The sequence below is a fragment of the Lepus europaeus genome, chromosome 3, assembly GCF_033115175.1.
Source record: "Lepus europaeus isolate LE1 chromosome 3, mLepTim1.pri, whole genome shotgun sequence".
NCBI classification, from domain to species: Eukaryota; Metazoa; Chordata; class Mammalia; order Lagomorpha; family Leporidae; genus Lepus; species Lepus europaeus.
Window position 1 is genome coordinate 43,302,908 of NC_084829.1, and position 15,242 is coordinate 43,318,149.

The 15,242-nt window shown below is 43.6% G+C and overlaps 1 protein-coding gene across 4 annotated transcripts in view; it reads right to left on the reverse strand.

Moving 5' to 3' along the window:
* Positions 1-1,275: 1,275 nt before the first annotated feature.
* Positions 1,276-15,242, reverse strand: part of ZNF318 (zinc finger protein 318) — a 46,597-nt gene continuing 32,630 nt past the window's right edge. The window contains exons 7-10 of one of the 4 annotated variants that reach the window (XM_062186158.1): positions 10,046-10,249; positions 9,480-9,579; positions 8,265-8,383; positions 1,276-7,980 (exon numbers count right to left, since the gene is read on the reverse strand). In XM_062186158.1, coding sequence (XP_062042142.1) covers positions 4,675-7,980; positions 8,265-8,383; positions 9,480-9,579; positions 10,046-10,249 — 3,729 coding nt within the window. In that variant the 3' untranslated portion in view covers positions 1,276-4,674. Of the gene's footprint in view, positions 7,981-8,264; positions 8,384-9,479; positions 9,939-10,045; positions 10,250-15,242 lie in introns of those variants that run through there. The other 3 variants (XM_062186161.1, XM_062186160.1, XM_062186159.1) reach the window with 3 other exon arrangements.

The window sequence follows — 15,242 nt, forward strand, 5'->3', positions numbered from 1 at the left end:
GTAAATACAGTCAGTAACTTATGATTTTCACCCACTTAAAAGCTGCTAAGCATTATCAGCCAGTTAATAAAACAGCCACTATTACCACATTGATTCAACAATTTTTATTAAGCACCCTCTATGTGCTAGCCAACTGTGTACTATAAATACAATGATGAAAAACCAAAGTAAGCAAAGACAGACTTCCTGCTTCAGAGAGCTTATATAATATAATATACTTGGGGAAGATACATTAATCAAAGAAACACATAAACATAAAATTACAACCACGTTAAGAGCTACAACACATACTTATGAATGTTTTCCTAAGTGTATATGGGTTGAGAGCAAATCATGATAGTGGCGATTACTTTAAGAGAAGATTTTTGTTACAAGTTGAACTGCTTGATCAATGAATACTGTTACCATGTACATAATTTAAAACTGCACAAACATTATTGCAAAATTAAACTCTTAATAAAAAATGTGCTCACAATCCCAAACTACTTCCATTTGTCAATGTTCTCACATAAGCAGCTATTAATGAAGACTTAGCCTAGGTTCTCATCTTGGGCTTGGTAAGTAAGGTTTGCTAACGTGAGGATAACTTTCAGGAACATGTAATTAAAAAAATCAATACTTTATTTACTTCTATTACAGGGTATCCCCTCTTTACTGCTTCCCCACTTTAAAAAAGAAGGTGCAATTAGGGGCCAGCGCTGTGACATAGCAGGTAAGGCTGCTGCCTGTAGTGCTAGCATCCCATATAGGCACTGGTTTGAGTCCCAGGTGCTCCATTTCCAGTCCAGCTCTCTGCTAATGTGCCTGGGAAAACAGCAGAGGATGGCCCAAGTGCTTGGGTCCATGAACCTACATGGGAGACCCAGAAGAAGCTCTTGGCTCCTAGCTTCCATCTGGCCCCGCCCTGGCCATTGCTGCCATTTGGGGAGTGAACCAGCAGATGGACAATCTGTTTCTTTTTTTTTTTTTCCTTAAGATTTATTCATTTATTTATTTGAAAGTTAGAGTTACACAGAGAGAGAAGGAGAGGCAGAGAGAAGTCTTCCATCAGCTGGATGGTTCACTCCCCAACTGGCCGCAATGGCTGGAGCTGCACCAATCCAAAGCCAGGAGCTTCTTCCGGATCTTCCGCACAGATGCAGGGGCCCAAGGACTTGGGCCATCTTCTATGGCTTTCCCAGGCCATAGCAGAGAGCTGGATCAGAAGTGGAGCAGCCAGGTCTTGAACCGGCACCCACATGGAATGCTGGCACTGCAGGCGGCAGCTTTAATTTGCTATGCCACAGTGCTGGCCCCCTCTGTGTTTCTACCTCTCTGTAACTCTGCCTTTCAAATAAAATTAAAAATAAATCTTTTTAAAAAAATATTTTGGTGTCCTAATTAGACGCCTATGTCCTGTATGCCCATGCTTTATTCCACTTCTGATTCTTCCTCAGTCCTTGAACTTGACAATGATAGTTTTCATCAAGTTGATACCAAAACATTAGGTAACTTTTCTTTTAAGAGGAAGGGGCAATGGAGGAAGTGGGAATATTTTGCTATATTACTCAGCAATCTTAGCAGAAATATTGAGTGTGTGTTCTGTAAATAGAATAGCTGTGAACAGGAGAAAGATGGCTTATAAAATATGAGGCCTCTCTTCACAAAGCCAAGTGGCATTTTAGGGCATTACTTGCAAAACTTAGGAAAAAATGAGGTGTTTGCCCCAATTTAAATTGCCAATATTAGTTCTCATAGTTGAGGGTAGCCAATAAAAACTGTACCCTATGGTCAGAAATCTGAAACATGGTTATAGAATACTATAAGTCACATGAGAAGATCAGGGCCCATTTCTTGCATGTGTCTATCTTCTAAGTTAAAAATTTACTCAATACTGCAAACAAAGAAACTGCCCTACCTTTAGGCAGTAACTACCAGGTTAGAGTTCTCTTCCTTTCACAGGGCTTTTCCGAACGGGCTCCAAAGTCAAATCCCACTGATCAACAGGAAAAGACCAGAAACACTTCCTGCTCAGACTATAGAATCCTAAAAGCTCTCCCTCTGCTGGCTCAATGCAGATATGAAGAATGCCATTCCTTCAACTCTTAGAAATGATTATTGTAGAAAAAGAAAAAAAAAAAAAAAAAAAAACCAGATTGGTAGATACCTTTGGTGTAAATTCTGAAGTTATCCAGACAGCACAACAGTAGTTGTTACTAAGGCTTAAAGTAACCCAGCCCCTGTTACTGGAACTAGTTTTGTCCTTCCTAGATTTTGCCTCCCTCCCTACCCCTCTCCAAATGATCTCCTTTTAACCTGGAGGAGATTCTGACTCTAAGAACAAGTGAGGTTAGGATTGTCAAGTGGGTATAATTAACCCTCCACCTATTTCCCCCCTCCCCGCCACAAGAAAACCCAATGTGTCTCTCCAAAGAGATGGAAATTACCAAGTGAGCAGGCATGAAAATCAGTACACACTGGCATCCTGAGTTATAATATTCCTTGGATTCCTGTAAAATGACCTCCTGGAACAGGAAGTAGTTCTCTGGGTAAACAAGTATCTCTGAAGCTCACCTTGTTTTAGATCTCCTACGGGCCCCTGAGTCAGTCTATGGTTTCCAGACCAGAAAGAGCATTGAATAAAAAAAATTAAAAAATAAAAAAATTCTGGTTCATTAAGTCTAAAAACTTGTAAAATTTTTAAGTTTTTAGAATTGCTTCAATTGAGAGTTTGGCTAAAACTCATTTCTAGATGCAGTTATAATTAAGCTATAATTATGAATCTAGGGAATTTCCTCTTGGGAAAAAATATGCTGATTTTCAAGTTTAAACCTAAAAAGCAGGCCTAGAAAGACCTGGACATAGTTGGTGCTGAGATGGGAACAATGAAGTTTATCTTAAATAAGGAAACAAACCAAACATCCCTGTGACCCAGTGAAGTAACTTGTCCAAAATCAAAGCAAGGTAAATGGTTGAGGCATATTCAAGGATCTTAGCTCTCCCAAATCTGTGTGTTCTCTACAACATGAAGAAGAGAGACCAGGATGATTTCTAATTTGTCACTAATCAAAGTTCTAGAAAAATTAAATAGCCTCCCAAACAACCTAGGGATTCTGTGGCTTTGTACACAATTGGAAAAAGGGAAGAAATAATTCTTAGGGGAAAAAAAGGTTAGTAATTTTACATTGTCTTTGAGGAGTGGGTGGGGAATAGGAATCCAAAGCCTCTGTTGAGCCAAGTTACAAACTGCAGACAACAGAGATGTCAAAGGGAAGCTGGGACAGAGACCAGACAATCTTGAGGACTGAGCTCCTTGTCTCCCAAGAGCTCCTCAGCAGGGCCTTGACCCAGAAGAGCCTAGGGAAAGCCAACACAAAGGTATACAAAACATTCACAGTAGGAAGATGCTTACACCAAACCATCATTCCTCACTCCAGGCAGTACTGGGGCAGACTATGCAACATTCAGGCATGAAAGAGGCGGCTCTTGAGAAGTTGGGGAAGAGTGAATGGAGGTGGGGATAGACAACATGACAGTAGGAATTCACTGTTCTAGTTTTCCTTGTAGTTCAAAATGTGTATAGTTTCAAAACAAAAATCCAGAAACTTGAGATTAATGCATTTATTCCAAATAATTAACACATTAAAAATAAAGTTAAACTTTTCCAAGCCAACTTATAAATTCTTTAATTTTTTTTAACAAAATGTACAACCCAAAACATCACACTATGGTGGAAAGTACTTGGGAAAAGCAGAGGTAGAGGAAGGGATACACATGGGTTTGTAGAACAGAAAATGAGTCCAAAATCCCAAGACAAGTTTCAGATCTTCTACCTCTTCACAACAAATAGCTGCTAAACATTTTAATACAAAGTGTCACAGGACCACAGGACAATGAACAAAGGCCACTTCAAAAATAAAAGTGATCCCAAAAGCACATCTGCTCCTGGCACTGGGCTGTAAATAAGTCTTACCGATTTGTTGTCTTCTAAAAGTGAGCCTGCCAGATTCTCTTCCATGTTTATTTAGGTCATTTCCCAATAGGTTTGTGGGTTAGCAGGAGCATTTCAAGTAAAGGCAACAGAGTAAGGGAATGCAGGAGTTGACATGCCAATAAAGGAAGAAAACAGTAAACAAAAGAGCTACTCACTCTGCATTTCAAACAATGTTAAGGCAGGCTCATCCAAATGGAAGCCTAAGAGATGAACAATTCTTCCATCATCAGAAGTTTTCCATTTCAGCAAGCTTTCTGGTGTTTCTCCCAGAGATCCATAAGCAGCCCAGAAAATTGGGTAGGAATATAACACAGCAATTGGCAAAGTCAGCTGTCTCCCTCCTCCCCCACATTCCAGAAATGGCAGCATCAAAGCCAAAATACAATCAAAGCACACTGTGTGGTGAGCCAGATAGACATCTGATTTTAATGGCAAAGTAAGAGAAGATAAATTGACCAAAAAAAAAAAAAAAAAACAAAACAAAAAAACCAAAAAAAAAAAATACATTTTTACAGATATGTATAGAAGTTATGATTAATTTGTCTGGCGTTTTAAGAGGAAAGGAGGTAATTTTTTAGCTTCCACGAACATTTACTGTAAGATGTTGACTGCATTTCTTGGTATAGGTTCCAGGTAAGATTGCCAACTAGTCGTGGGTCATCTGGGAATTATTATACACAAGTAGCTCTGAGTATATATTCTTAGTCATGAGTATTGGATTTTGTGTAGTCCTGGATGACATCAACTGAAGCTTGTTGCTCAGGCATTTCCTGAGGGATCATATTGCCTCCAATGACCTGCTCCCTTGGAGGTGACCTTGAAGCTGGGGTTTTTACCAAATTCGAAGAGTTGTTATTGTCCTCATCTACTTGGGGAACTATTACCTCTGTGATGGATGCATTCAGAATTTCTAGCTGCAGTGGTCCCATCTCCAGAGAACTACACTTAGGAAGGTCACCTGGTTCAGAGAGGGAAGAACACAGTTTCTCTTTTTGAACTCCTGATGTCCGTGTGACAAAGTCAACAAGGTCTGGAAGGCAGGGAGATGGCCCAAGGCCTGCAGGATTAATTGTTTCTGATTCTAATCTGAGTGACTCCTGTTTTTCTAATTGGGAAGCTGCTTCTACTTCCTCAGGCATCATTCCTCCTACTAATAGGTCAAGGGCCTGGTGTGTTCCCTCTAGGCTTCCAAAGCCTCGATCAATGTTTTCCATAGGAAGTCCAGTTTTCAACATGTTAGAAGTAATCCTCCCACTTCTGAGATCGGATGAAGTTTGTTCACCCTCTGTCTCAAAGTTAAGCACCAGGGTTTTGGGAGACTCTACTGGAAACCCAGAAAAAGATGGAACTTGGTTAAAATCAGTGGGAGTAGAGGATTTACACCCTACAGGTGACACAGAATTTTCTTCACACACTTTCTGAGACAAGGCAGTTGGGGATCTACAAACTGGGTCTATTCGCGTATTGCAAAAATCAACACATACATCTCCCATTTTCCCAAGAGCGGCAAGCTCCTCTACCTTTAAGTCTGTAGCTTTGAAGTCATCTAAGGCTTTGTTTTCTATTGTCACTGTTAATTCTGGATGGACTTCTCGTAGCTCCCCAGCTTCCACTTCCGGTTTTTCTGGATCCACCCAGCTCTCTGGCCTTGTTTTGCTCTCATCCCAAACAGCCAGCTCATAGACCATTTTACCTTGAAGGTCTTTTGATCTTTTTCTCTTGAGTTTGAGGCTTCTGTACCTGGAAGTTCTGGAAGCTGATTCTGGAGTTGAATTTTCTAGCCATTCCTCACTACCTGCTGAAAACCCTTGCTCCTGTGGACTATCTGTTAAACACACATCTAATCTGGCTGAGGACTGAAGCAGTACTTCTGGAGCTGAAATTTTCACAGTTATATCTTGTGAGCTCTGGGTTAAAGTCCTAGCTTCTGATGGAAATGAGTCTGTTTTTGTCTTTGTGGAAGAGAGAGTCTGTGCGTTTAATTCCATCACTACTTTACTTGGGGTTTCACTTCCTGTCATCAATTTCTTGGACTGCTCAACCTCTTTGTCAGTCATTAACAGTTTGGGCTGTTCCACTTCTCCCTTCCACGTATATCTGTCCCCATGGTTCAAATGACAATCTTCTAAGCTGTGAGGCCCAAGGTTGATATCTTTTCCCTCTTCAACTGCTACTTTTACTTTTAGTTCAGTGTTCGTCCCCACCTCACTTTCTCCACAATCTTTAGTTTGATCAAGGTCTTGGCTTTCCTTATCTTGCTTACCAGATTCTATGAGGTGGATTTCTACCAACTTCTGAGATTCCTTGGTATGACATTGTGTATCTGACTGTTGAGGAGCTGTTTCTAAACCAGGTGGCCTTGGCTCTCCCAGGTCAAGCTCAAGTTTCCCCTCCGGAGGTACACTTTTATTAGTGTCACTCTGGAAGGAGCTAGAAGTCCACTTTGCCAAAGTCTCTGGCTTTGGAGTAATAGTTTCACAAGGTCTGCTTTGGCACAACCTTGTCAGAGGTTGTAGAAAGCCATAGCTGCTGCCTCTGGTTTTTGGGTCCGCATGCTTTACAGCTGACCACTTCCCTAGGGACATCAGAGTTTTTGCAATGGGCTTTTCAGGGTTGCTGACTACAGGAGCAATGACCAAACCTTTATGTTGAGGCAACTCCTCCTGGGATGTAGAAGTAGAAGAAGTATCTGAACTTTCAGTTCTAGAGAGGTTGCTATTTTCTCCATTGGCCAATGGACCACCACTCAGCTTAGTTTCAGGTGCTCCCTTTCCACCACTACTGTAGAATATGTCATACAAATCCTTAGCATTGGCTGTGGCTAGGCATGAATTTCGCTTCTCCAATTTTTTGGCTTGTTCACTGAATACACTTGAAAGTGGTGGTGGAGGACGGACTAACACAGAGAATAGGGTCTGATCCCGGTCACTTTCACTCACCCCAGGAGCTGTCTCATCAGAAGGAATGGCAGCTGGCTGTGCTGAGGCCATGATGGCTACAGGCAACACTGGGTTCAAAATGTTAGGATCCAGGAAGCCAGGACTGAGAGTTTGAGATACAACTGGGTTTGATTTTACTGGAGCCAAGACAGTACTTGCTTGAGCAGGAGATGGAGCAGCTGGATGAGGTATAACTGGGGGCGGTGGGGGTGGGGGTGGGGGTGGGGGTGGAGGAGGAGGAGGTAGCATTTGCTCAGGTATATGGGATAGCTCATTCTTTTCAGCCACCACTGTTTTTTCCTCTGGAGATCCTTTCAGAACCACCTCTTCCCCTCCGAATGCTTTGGAGATGATGTCTGGTGGCAACAGGAGATCAGCTGAAGATTCTTTAACAACTGGCAGAGGTTTGGCAGTAGTTCCAGAGGATTTGATGGACAGAAAGGTGTTAAGAGGAGCAGGCTTGCTCACTGTGATGGAACCTGACTTGCGGAGTACTGTTGATGGGATAGGCAGGTTGGGTCGAATTTTAGTCTGCGTTGAAGTTGTCACAACAGGCATCCAAGGGCTGCTGTGTGCTACAACAGTTTTCCCAGACAGCTTGATTTTGATGGGCTTTGCCTTCCCAGTTTCAGCTCTGTTATCTTCTTTGTCCTTACTGCTTTCCCCTATCTCTTCCTTAGGGATACAAGGAGCTACCACTGAACTTTTTTCTTCCTCTTTTTCTGTCTTCTTCCAGCTGAATTTCCCAAATGAAGAGGAGGTTGGTGATTCTTTCTTTACCTCTTCTTTTAACTGAAGTTTGATGCTAGTGTTCTTATTCTCAGCTTTTTCAGGAGAGCTTCCACCCTCAGAGAGTTGGTCCTCCAATTCCTCAGAAACCTTGTCATCCTCCTTTACTTCTTTCGTAACTTTTACCTTTTTTTCTTTCTTCTCCTCCTTTGGTTTCTCACTAAGTTTACGCTTAAGCTCACTCTGACGTCGTCGTTCTGTCTCTAGGACCACAGCCAAGCCAGCTTGGCGGTCCAGATTCCGCCGCTCTTCATACAATGGGTTTTCATCCACATATTTCTGGGAAGAGAAAAGATAGAGGCTTAATAACTGACCAAAATATAAGAGAGAAAATTTGGCCCCACCACTGTTTAGAATTCACTCAGTGGAAATCCCCAGAGTAATCTTCCTCAAGGATAAATAGTTCGACCAGCTCAGCATCTCTCAGTAGGATTAAAGAGAGTTTCCTAATGGTTACATGGAATTGGAAGTGTCAATGACTATCCCTGGCTCTTTACTTGTTTGCCAAAGCCTCAAGAATTACTGCAGAAAGTGGGAAATCCACAATTACTACAAAGACCAACCTTATATTTCTCATTGTGTTGGAGACCTTTCACGTGTTGTTCTCCAGAAATTGGATCCCCCAAAAATTCCTCACAGAGCTGGCAGTAAAATCCAGTGATGGGAATAAGAAACTCAGAGCCTGAAAACAGCAGAAGAAAGTTAAAGAAATAAGTCTTTTCACCCAGGATGACAGCAACCAAAGGAAATTCTACTACCCCTGTGCAGTAAAATGATGAGGGTACAGATGACCTACCCACTCTGGAATCAGAAATAGCATTTAAATGAATACCAATGGCATAATCTTCCTAAGCTAAAACTTGAAGAACTCTAGACCTCTATTCCTTCTGTCTCTTGGGAACACTAATCTGTTAATTCAGAAGTTCCCTTTGCCAGACCTATTCCAGTTGCTGATTTTCCTCAAAAATCTAACTAGCACTAGCATCTAGATCCATTACCATATATATGTAGATCTTTCATGTTGGTATTAATTACTTAGGAATCTACCTTTAATAGATATAAAGTATATAGAGGCAACATTTACTATGAAATTAAGAATTTGCCCCTCTTCCAGGCCAGCTCTCTGCTATGGCCCGGGAGTGCAGTGGAGGATGGCCCAAGTCCTTGGGCCCTGCACCCCCATGGGAGACCAGGAGAAGCACCTGGTTCCTGGCTTCAGATCAGCGAGATGCGCCAGCTGCAGCGGCCATTGGAGGTGAACCAACGGCAAAAAGGAAGACCTTTCTCTCTGTCTCTCTCTCTCACTATCCACTCTGTCAAAAAATAAATTTATTAATTAATTTAAAAAAAAAAGAAATTAAGAATTTGTAAACTTTAAAGAAACTTTCTGCTTCTCAACTTACACTTTAATAACAATGACAAGATACTGTATAGTTTTTAGTTGAAAAGGCAGTTAAATTATTTACTATCCTTTTTAACATAGATTTCAAATAAGATTTTTATAGATAAGCCAATGACAAATACACTTATTTTTCTGATTTTAAGTGGGATGTATGTATTTGATATTTGTTGGAATTTTGGCCATATGAGTAGACCATTCTCTTACAGATCTCTCCATCTCTTCAAGACCTAATCTGCCATTCTGTATACAGAAAGTATTCTTATGCTTCCTCAAAAGAATGACTATGTCTCATGTCATGCTGCTTCCTAGAACCTTATTCAGGGACACCTCTTCCCCAGTTGGATTTAAGGAAACACTAGGCAGGGAGGGAACATACCTTTTGCAGGAACAGTTATCTTGTCAATGCGCTTTACAGCATCTTGCTTGGCCTCACTCTGGGTCTTTGAAGCCCAAGGTCTGTTGTAGGGATCCAGTGTCTATTTGCAAGAGGCAGAGGCGCTCACACAACAGCACCAAAAACTCAACGACCCACTTTTCTCTCTTTTCTTCCCCCAAACATATGACAAGGGACCAGAAACCCCCAGCTACCCATCCCCAACCACCCCCTCTGCCAACAGCTTAAATGGAAATCACCTGTGGAAAAGGTAAACACATGTTAGAGCAAGTACTAGAAATGGGTAAAATGAAACAAAAAATCAGGTACTCAAGGAATCAAAAGAGGCAGAAGCCTCACTTACACTTGTCATGGTGTTTAGTTACAGGCAGGTCCCCTAGACTGAGCCCTGGGGATGGTGTCTCCTTTGTTGGTATCTCCTGGCTCTTCAGATTGGGGCTCCTGCCCATGAGAATGTTTCATTTTCCAGTTTTGTAATGCAGATGCAGGTAGAGAAGTTTGTGGGGAATGAGGGTAAGAGTGGAAATAACAGATGGCAGGACACCTACCTGTGCGTGCTTCTTATTGTGCATATGGGTGAAGAAGTCAAACATAGTCCCACAGATGGTGTTGCAGTCTTTGCACCAGTGATTGCCAGCATCATAATACTCGTAAGTAGCAGTGGGCTGATCAGATTGCTTAGCAGCTGGTTGAGGGCTTTCAACAGACCCCGGGCTTCCAGTATGGGACTTCTCATTGTTTACCTTTGATTCCTAGAGGGGGAAAACTGGTACTTAAAAGGAATTCAAGGCAGTTTGTAGATGTTTCTCTCAAAAGGCAAGAGGCCATAATAGTAAGAATATGGCATCATGACCACATTCTCAGTGCCTAAAGCTGTACAAACTGAGGGGGAACACCAAGAGAAACTTGTCTCAAGACTCAAACAGAATTCATCAGACTCCACAGTGTATCATACAATGGAGAGTAAATCATAACAGCAATACAGTTACTTGCATATCCTAAAATATCTCTGGAAGAATACCCAAGATTATGGAAACACTGGCTGCCTCTGGGGAAGGGAACTAGAGAACAAGGATAGGTAGAATCTTTTCACTGAACACCCTTTGGTAGAACTTGCATATGTTACCTACATAACTAAATATAGTAGTTAAATTTTAAAATCATAAGGACAACCAGGGAGAGAAGAAAAACCAAGATGGAAAAGATAATTGATAGGTTAAGCAAAACAAATGTGGAAAACAGGTAGTCAGTATCACGGTTCAGTGGGTTAAGTTGCCTCTTGTGATGCCCACATCCCATATATGTATGTCAGTTCAAGTACTAGCTGCTTTGCTTCCAATTCAGCTCCCTGCTAATGCTCCTGGGAAGGTGGCCGAAGATGGCTCAAGTTCAAGGGCCCTTACCACTCATGTGGGAGACCTGGATGGAGTTCCAGGATTCTGGCTTTGGCCTAGCCAGCTCTGGTCATTATAGCCATTTGGGAAGTGAAGCAGTGGATGGAAGATCTCTCTCCCTCTGTCACTCTGCTTTTCAGAGAAATAAAAGAAATCTTTTTTTTTTTTTTTTTTGGACAGGCAGAGTGGACAGTAGAGGGAGACGGAGAGAAAGGTCTTCCTTTTTGCCATTGGTTCACCCTCCAATGGCCGCCGCGGTAGGCACGCTGCGGCCGGCGCACGCTGTTCCGATGGCAGGAGCCAGGTGCTTATCCTGGTCTCCCATGGGGTGCAGGGCCCAAGAACTTGGGCCATCCTCCACTGCACTCCCTGGCCACAGCAGAGACCTGGCCTGGAAGAGGGGCAACCGGGACAGGATCGGTGCCCCGACCGGGACTAGAACCCGGTGTGCCGGCGCCGCAAGGCAGAGGATTAGCCTACTGAGCCACAGCGTCGGCTAAATCCTTTTAAAAAATGCAGAAAATAGGAGGCAATGAACTCATTTATCACATGTATCCTGATACGGAAAACTGAAGAGTATGGCTTGTGTTGTGCATAGACAAAGTGGACTGTCATCTATGCAGAACTAAAAAAATCTGGGTAAAACATTACTATTGAAAATGTTACCAATCGTGGGGCCAGAACTGTGGCACAGCAGGTTAACGCCCTGGCCTGAAGCACTGGTATCCTATATGGGCGCCAGTTCAGACCCGGCTGCTCCACTTCTGATCCAGCTCTATGGCCTGGGAATGCAGTAGAAGATGGCCCAAGTCCTTGGGACCCTGCACCCGCATGGGAGACCTGGAAAAAGCTACTGGCTCCTGGCTTCGGATCAACATAGCTCCGGCCATTGCGGCCAATTGTGGAGTGAACCATCAGATGGAAGACCATTCTCTCTCTCTGCCTCTCCTCTCTCTCTGTGCAACTCTGACTTTCAAATAAATAAATCATAAAAAATAAAATAAAATAGAAACTTCTTTAAAAAATAAAAAAATGTCACCAATGTAATTTGTAACTGAACTTGTCCTCTTTTAAAACATAAACTTCCCAACATGACAATAATTTTAATACTTTAATAGGAGTTAATTTATCACCAAGCTAGAAACAAGGTACTCATGAAGTAAGAATTTGGGCTAATGTTGGGGAATAAGGCACAGAAAAAAGATAATTTTGCAGCACAAAGAGAATAAGTATGGAGCCAGCACTATGGCGTAGCAGGTAAAGCTGCTGCCTGCAGTGCTGGCATCCCATATGGGCGCCAGTTCAAGTCCCGGCTGCTCCACTTCAGATCCAGCTCTCTGTTATGGTGTGGGAAAGCAGAAGAAGATGGTCCAAGTGTTTGGGCCCCTGCACTGTGTGGAGGAAGCTCCTGGCTCCTGGCTTTGGATTGGCGCAGTTCTGACCGTTGCAGCCAACTGGGGAGTGAACCAGCAGATGGAAGACCTCTCTGTCTCTCTCTCTGCATAACTTGACTTTCAAATAAATAAATAAATCTTTTTTTTTAAGATTTATTTATTTATTTGAAAGAGTTACAGAGAGGCAGAGGCAGAGAAAGAGAGAAAGAGGTCTTCCATCTGCTGGTTCACTCCCCAAGTGGTCGCAATGGCTGGAGCTGTGAAGATCCAAAGCCAGGAGCCAGGAGCCAGGAGCTTCTTCAGGGTCTCCCACATGGGTGCAGAGGCCCAAGGACTTGGGCCATCTTCCATTGCTTTCCCAGGCCATAGAGAGAAAGAGGTCTTCCATCTGCTGGTTCACTCCCCAAGTGGTTGCAATGGCTGGAGCTGTGAAGATCCAAAGCCAGGAGCCAGGAGCCAGGAGCTTCTTCAGGGTCTCCCACATGGGTGCAGAGGCCCAAGGACTTGGGCCATCTTCCATTGCTTTCCCAGGCCATAGAGAGAAAGAGGTCTTCCATCTGCTGGTTCACTCCCCAAGTGGTTGCAATGGCTGGAGCTGTGAAGATCCAAAGCCAGGAGCCAGGAGCCAGGAGCTTCTTCAGGGTCTCCCACATGGGTGCAGAGGCCCAAGGACTTGGGCCATCTTCCATTGCTTTCCCAGGCCATAGCAGAGAGTTGGATCAGAAGTAGAGCAGCCAGGTCTTGAATCAGCGCCCATTTGGGATGCTGGCACTGCGGGTGGCAGCTTTACCCACTACGCCACAGCGTCAGCCCCATAAATAAATCTTAGAGAGAGAGAGAGAGAAAGTATGAATGGGGTTGTACAGTAGATGAGCAAATTAGGCATCTGGAATATTAGATGATGATGTGAAGAAAACAGGACAAAAGGAAGCAATTAGGAATTCAAAGATGCTCATTCCCTATCTGAGACCTATGGAAGAGTTACTAAAGAACTCACACTCAGAGCCAGCATTGTAGCATAGCAGATTAAGCTGCTGCCTGCAATGCTGGCATCCCATATGGGCAGCGGTTCAAGTCCCAGCTGCTCTATTTCTGATTCAGCTCCCTGCTAATGTGCCTGGGAAAGCAACAGAGGATGGCCCAAGTGTTCGGGCCCCTACCACCCATGTGGGAGACTTGGAAGAAGCTCCTGGCTCTTGCCTGGCCCATCCCTGGCCATTGCAGACATTTGGGGAGTGAACCAGAGGATGGAAGATATCTCGATCTCTAACTCTAAATCTGACTTTCAAATAAATAAAATAAACTTAAAAAATAAATTAAAACAATCTCACACTCAACAGGCAGGAGGTGGGAGAGTTCATATAATGCTAGTTGGAGTATTTGTCGATACCACCCTCTGGAAGATAACCCAGGAATATATATTACAAATCTCAAAATTCTGCATACCCTTTGATCCTATGGAAATTATTGTCAAACAGGTGATTTGCCTGGTTAAAAACATTTTGCTACTCATATAACAAAACATAAGGTCATTAAAAATTATATAGGGGGTGGTGGTGCTGTGGCATAGCAGGCAATGCCTCCGCCTGCAGTGCCAGCATCCCATATGGGCGCTGATTCAAGTCCCAGCTGCTCCATTTCTGATCCAGCTCTCTGCTATGGCCTGGAAAGCAGCAGAAGATGGTCCAAGTCCTTGGGTCTGGCACCCACATAGGAAACCCTGAGGAAGCTCCTGGTTTTGGATTGGTGCAGCTACTGCCATTGCAGTCATCTGGGGAGTGAACTAGTGGATGGAAGACCCTTTCTCTCTGCCTCTCTGTAACTCTGCCTTTCAAATAAATAAATAAATCTTCAAGAAAAAAGAAAAGAAAAGAAAACTCTAGTCAAAAGCTGACCCAGTGCTCATTAAAAAAAAAATCATGAGAAGGGGCCACTGCAGTGTTATAGTGGGTTAAGCATCTGCCTGCAGTGCTAGCATCCCATATGGGCACCAGCTTGAGTCCCGTCTGCTCCACTTTTTTTTTTTGACAGGCAGAGTTAGAGAGAGAGCAGAGAGAAAGGTCTTTCTTCCATTGGTTCACCCCCCAAATGGCTGCTACGGCTGGCGCACTGCGCCGATCCGAAGCCAGGAGCCAGGTGTTTCCTCCTGGTCTCCCATGCGGGTGCAGGGCCCAAAGACTTGGGCCATCCTCCACTGCACTCCCGGGCCACAGCAGAGAGCTGGACTGGAAGAGGAGCAACTGGGACAGAACCCAGCGGCCCAACAGGGACTAGAACCCGGGGTACCGGCGCCACAGGTAGAGGATTAGCCAAGTGAGCCTTGGTGCCGTCCCCCGGCTGCTCCACTTCTGATCCAGTTCCCTGCTGATGGCCTGGAAAAGCAGCAGAAGATGGCCCAAATGCTTGGGCCGCTGCAACCACATGGGAGACTGGGAAGAAGCTCCTGGTTTCTGGCTTCGGATCAGCCCAGCTCCAACCATTGTAGTCATTATTTGGGGAGTGAATCAGCAGATAGAAGACCCCTCTCTCTCTCTCTCAAGTAAATAAATAAGTCTTTTTAAAAAATGGTATCAGGAGGCTGCACTGTGATGTAGTGGGTAAAGCTGCTGCCTGTGGCACCAGCATTCCATATCGGCACCAGTTCAAGTCCCTACTCTATACCCCTTATCCTATTCTTTTTAGGCATTTGTCGTTACTTAACACACATTTGTTTATTAACTGTGTATCTTATTTTAAAGTACTTTAAAAAAAGATTTATTTATTTGAAAGGCAGAGTTACAGAGAGGCAGAGGCAGAGGCGAGAGAGAGAGAGAGGTCTTTTATCCCCTGGTCCACTCTTCAGATGGCCCCAAAAGCTGGAGCTGTGCCGATATGAAGCCAGAAGCTTCTTTCAGGTCTCCCACAAGGGTGCCAGGGCCCAAGGACTTGGACCATCTTCATTTTTTTTTTTTTTCAAT